At 42.3% G+C, this 3,831-nt stretch overlaps 1 protein-coding gene across 1 annotated transcript in view; it reads right to left on the bottom strand.

Annotated features, from left to right (window-relative positions):
• Positions 1-1,029: 1,029 nt before the first annotated feature.
• The window catches only part of ITPKA (inositol-trisphosphate 3-kinase A), a gene marked incomplete at its 5' end in the record, with an annotated part of 58,509 nt that continues 55,707 nt past the window's right edge, over positions 1,030-3,831 (bottom strand). Inside the window, one exon of the mRNA XM_006024622.1 lies at positions 1,030-3,831. This exon is cut by the window's right edge and continues 77 nt beyond it. Coding sequence (XP_006024684.1) covers positions 3,696-3,831 — 136 coding nt within the window.

The raw sequence follows: 3,831 nt of genomic DNA, 5'->3' as shown, positions 1-3,831 counted from the left end.
CCAGTCCTTGCTTCAGTAAACTCAGGTTTCCCCTTTGCCTGGTGAACGTCCTCATCACTGAGTTGTCTCACTGAAAACATACAAAGCAAAAAACCTTCAACAGGAAGAACTAAGAAAGCCCCATCCCAAAATACTCTGTTGCCACATCATTCACCTTGAAAGTGGAAGATGAGTAAGGTTTTGAAACTGCAAGGTTGTGTTCTGTGCAGCACAAAGGCTTGAAGAATGACTACCAGATCAGGCCCCACAGGAAAGAGAGTTGGAGGAATGCCTGTTTTGCAGACTGTGACAAGACTTGAGCATGATCTGTATGCTGAACAGTTCAGCACCATCAGGACTCAGGTGAGGGCTGGGGCAGCACAGGTGCTAAAGCTCATGGTTGACAGCCCCGAAGTCACAAGTCCAAGGCCACAGCAGAAGCACTTACAGCATGGCCCTGTCATATTTCAACAAATCTGCAAATTCTGCTAAATACTTTGTCACAAGAAAGAAGGATGGGCTTAAATGTTTCTGGGCATGCTTTAAGCGAACTGTACATGCCTGAAAAGCAATATCAGCAAGAACTGAGGTTACAAACAGACTCTTCTTCACAAGTCCTGAGATGAGCCAAAAAGGACAACCTTGCTACAACTGTCATATTGAACTGGACTTAGTTTCATAGCCCAGTGCCTCTTGTAGTAATGCTGTTCTTTTTGTTGTCCTCTTCAACTAATTCACAGGCATGAATTACTTCCTATGCAGAACAGAAGTAGGAGAAATATTATCCTGTTTCTCTGAGGCTTTGCACTGCCAAACAACCTTTTTTGGCTAACAGCACTTTTGGGACCACTTGTTTACATGTTGCCTTTCCTTGGTGGTTGGAACTGTACAAATGTACAGTGGACCTAGCAAACTCTAGGACTTGATCAACCTACCTCTGTTTCTCAAACTGTTCACAGAAATTTCATTGCCAATTCTTTCTCCCCTAGAGCAACAGGTTGCATGGACCCCGCCTGCTGGTATGTATAGTAAAAGAGAAAATAAGTTTAACTCTTGTGCCAATTAAAATTAGACGAAATAGGGTACTAGGAGATGTGCATTAGGGAAAAGTTTTGCAATTGCAGGGAGATAAACCATGGTACCTAAAAGAAGTTCTCTAATTTCTCTAGTTTTATTACACTTGCCTCCCCCCCCGCCCCTGTTAGGCTGTTTGAAAACAAAGGTACATTAAGGGGATGTTCTATAACTCATTCCAATAAGAACTTTTGGATGCAAGTGGCAGAGAATTACTTGTATTTCCTAGTCTATCACCCATTCTGTTTACTCACCGGCAGCAAAACTGTCCATTTCTGGGTTGCAGGATAATAGGAAAACATTTTCACAATTTTTTTTTCCGTAAAATTCACTATGGACCCATTTGCTACCTTACAGAACTTCGCAATTTGGAGACTTCTGGAATAAAAGCATTCCTGGTTTCTGAACAAAGACCAGTTCAGCTTGAAAAAGAGTCTGAGTTCCTTGAAACCCAATCCTTTTTGAAGCAAACCTATATTTTTCAGATCAATAATAATTCTTTTCACTGAACACAAACTATGTGAAAAGTCCAAGTGAATAATTCACAGAGAACAGGTTTAAGTTTACAATATTTAAAAAGAAAGTCAGATTTTAAGCCATTATTTGGTGAGAAATGTTGACAAATTTAATTGCTTCCAACACAGTTCCTTAGTATGCTGTCAGACTGAGCTTCTGGTTCATAACTGAGAAGGATAGCGTTTTTAACACCGATTCTCTTTTCATTGTAATGAAAATAACTTTGACCTTACTAAGTAGCCTCCAATCCCCAGTACGTGTATCAGTGGCTTCCTTTAAAAGTTATTGTAAACTTCTCAGCCCTGGTTCCAACCATCACACATACATGTAGCTATAAACAGTCTCATTTGCCCCATTTTGCAATGATTGTTGGTGTAGTGATTTCCTACTCAAGCATGCAACTACTTTCAGGTATTTCAAAACTGCCAAAATCCCTTCCAATCTGGACTGTATTGACAAGAGTGACTTCCACTCCATTTATGTTGCTTAGCCACTTTTAAACTCTAAATCAAGTCTTAACAGCACAGACTTGTTCTGTGACTGAGTGTCACCTTGGAAACTGCACTGTCAGATGGCTAAAATTAGAATTACATATGGGCTGAACACAGGAGGCCAGATCCTATTCTATTCATTAGACACCTATGTGGACTTACTGCCCAAATGCCATCCTATTCCATCCTGCTCAAGTCTGGGGGAAAAGATTAACACAGAAGGTGGATAAGTCCTCACCTTCTCCTTGCTGTTTCTTGTGACTTAGTCTTAAGGCTAAGATGATGGCATGTTCCAAAAACTAGGCACGTGAAAAGTTTTTCAAGGATTCAAACAAGGTGGAATAGGATCACACTTGGACACGTTAAGTGGAATATGATCTGGCCCAGGGATATTAAAGGTATGTGTGTTGGGGATAGCACCTAGGAGCCCCAGTCGTAGATTAGGGGACAGGACAGATCAGTTAGATCTCTTCTCTAGCTAATAGTTGTTAGCTAATGTACAGCTAATGCTGTATCCTGCTTTCCAAAATGGCTGATGCCTAATGCTTTAGAGAAAGAATGCCTGTAAACCATCTCGTCAGTTGTGCAATGCTATTTATGGAGAAATGTTTCTTTCCTGATATCTGCCAGGCAGTCTATGTACTGAAGCACAGTGTGGTAAAAGGATGAATGGGACACCCAAAAGATGTGTCCCACATATGGGAGGAGCCAAAGCTTTGGTGTAAAGCAACATGCTGAGCACTGGGTTACTAGAATTTACAGGGATCCCATTTTGTCTCCAGAAATCGTTTGGAAAAATAATTGTCCTCCAAACCCACGGCTAAAAAGCTGCTACTATCCATCCAGTTACAAGAAGCCAGCATTGTATCATTGGCTTCTGAAACATCCTGCCCAGTTGAAAAGTCAAGCATTGTTAGAGGCAATGGGATACCGTGCTCTTACTTGAGTGCTTGTAATTTTTTTCAAAGGGACCTGAAAAAGGGGTCAGGATGTTCTCAGACAGAAATGCAGGTAAGGAGGAGGAGGGAGCAGAAATAAAAGTTAACAGCAGCTGTCATGTGCACATATTTATGCAGTCACCGCTAATAACCATCACACCACTTGGCCCAATGATTCCTAGACCTCACTTCCCACCTTGTATACCCCTGTAATGTAATATAGCAGCTGGGGCTGGACCTGCCTGATTTGGGCATACACAGCAAGATGGGACTTGGAGGAAACAATCCAGCCATTCATTGGAGAATTCTGTTTATCCCTTACCACACCTCAAAGCAGCCTAGCGTTTGCGCTGGTTCATTAAATGCCAATTTAGTCACTGTGGCAGATCTGACACCAGAGTCACTCTGATCTACTATACAAACGTCCTTTACTCATACTGGTTTGGTTCCTGAGTTTGGAGACTGCCGAGGACCAATATGAAGTTAGTAAGATGCACTGAGGACCAATCCCGAGTCACTCTGTTTCACAGAGGGCCATGCAGAGACATTTTGATCACTTAGTCTGGTTTTGAAAGCAGCTCCCTCTGCAATGCAATAACCCAGGAGTTTGAAGGGAGTTTAAGAGGCTCCCTTTAACTGACAGATCCCAGTACAGCGGTAGGTTAGAAAGCAGCCCTGTGAGTTTGTGCTAGTTTTCTCATCTTTCGGTGATACTTTCCAAGATATCAATCAAATTGTCCAATCCCAACAAGTATCCATCCTCCCGGTTGCCTTCCTGCCAGGGGATCCTGTGGTCCAAAGTCTGCCCATCAGGAAGAAGGGTGGTCTTTCCA

This window comes from Alligator sinensis, unplaced genomic scaffold (genome assembly GCF_000455745.1).
Source record: "Alligator sinensis unplaced genomic scaffold, ASM45574v1 scaffold108_1, whole genome shotgun sequence".
NCBI lineage: Eukaryota > Metazoa > Chordata > Crocodylia > Alligatoridae > Alligator > Alligator sinensis.
The sequence above is the reverse complement of the archived record's forward strand: the minus strand, read 5'-3'. Positions and strand labels throughout refer to the sequence as shown.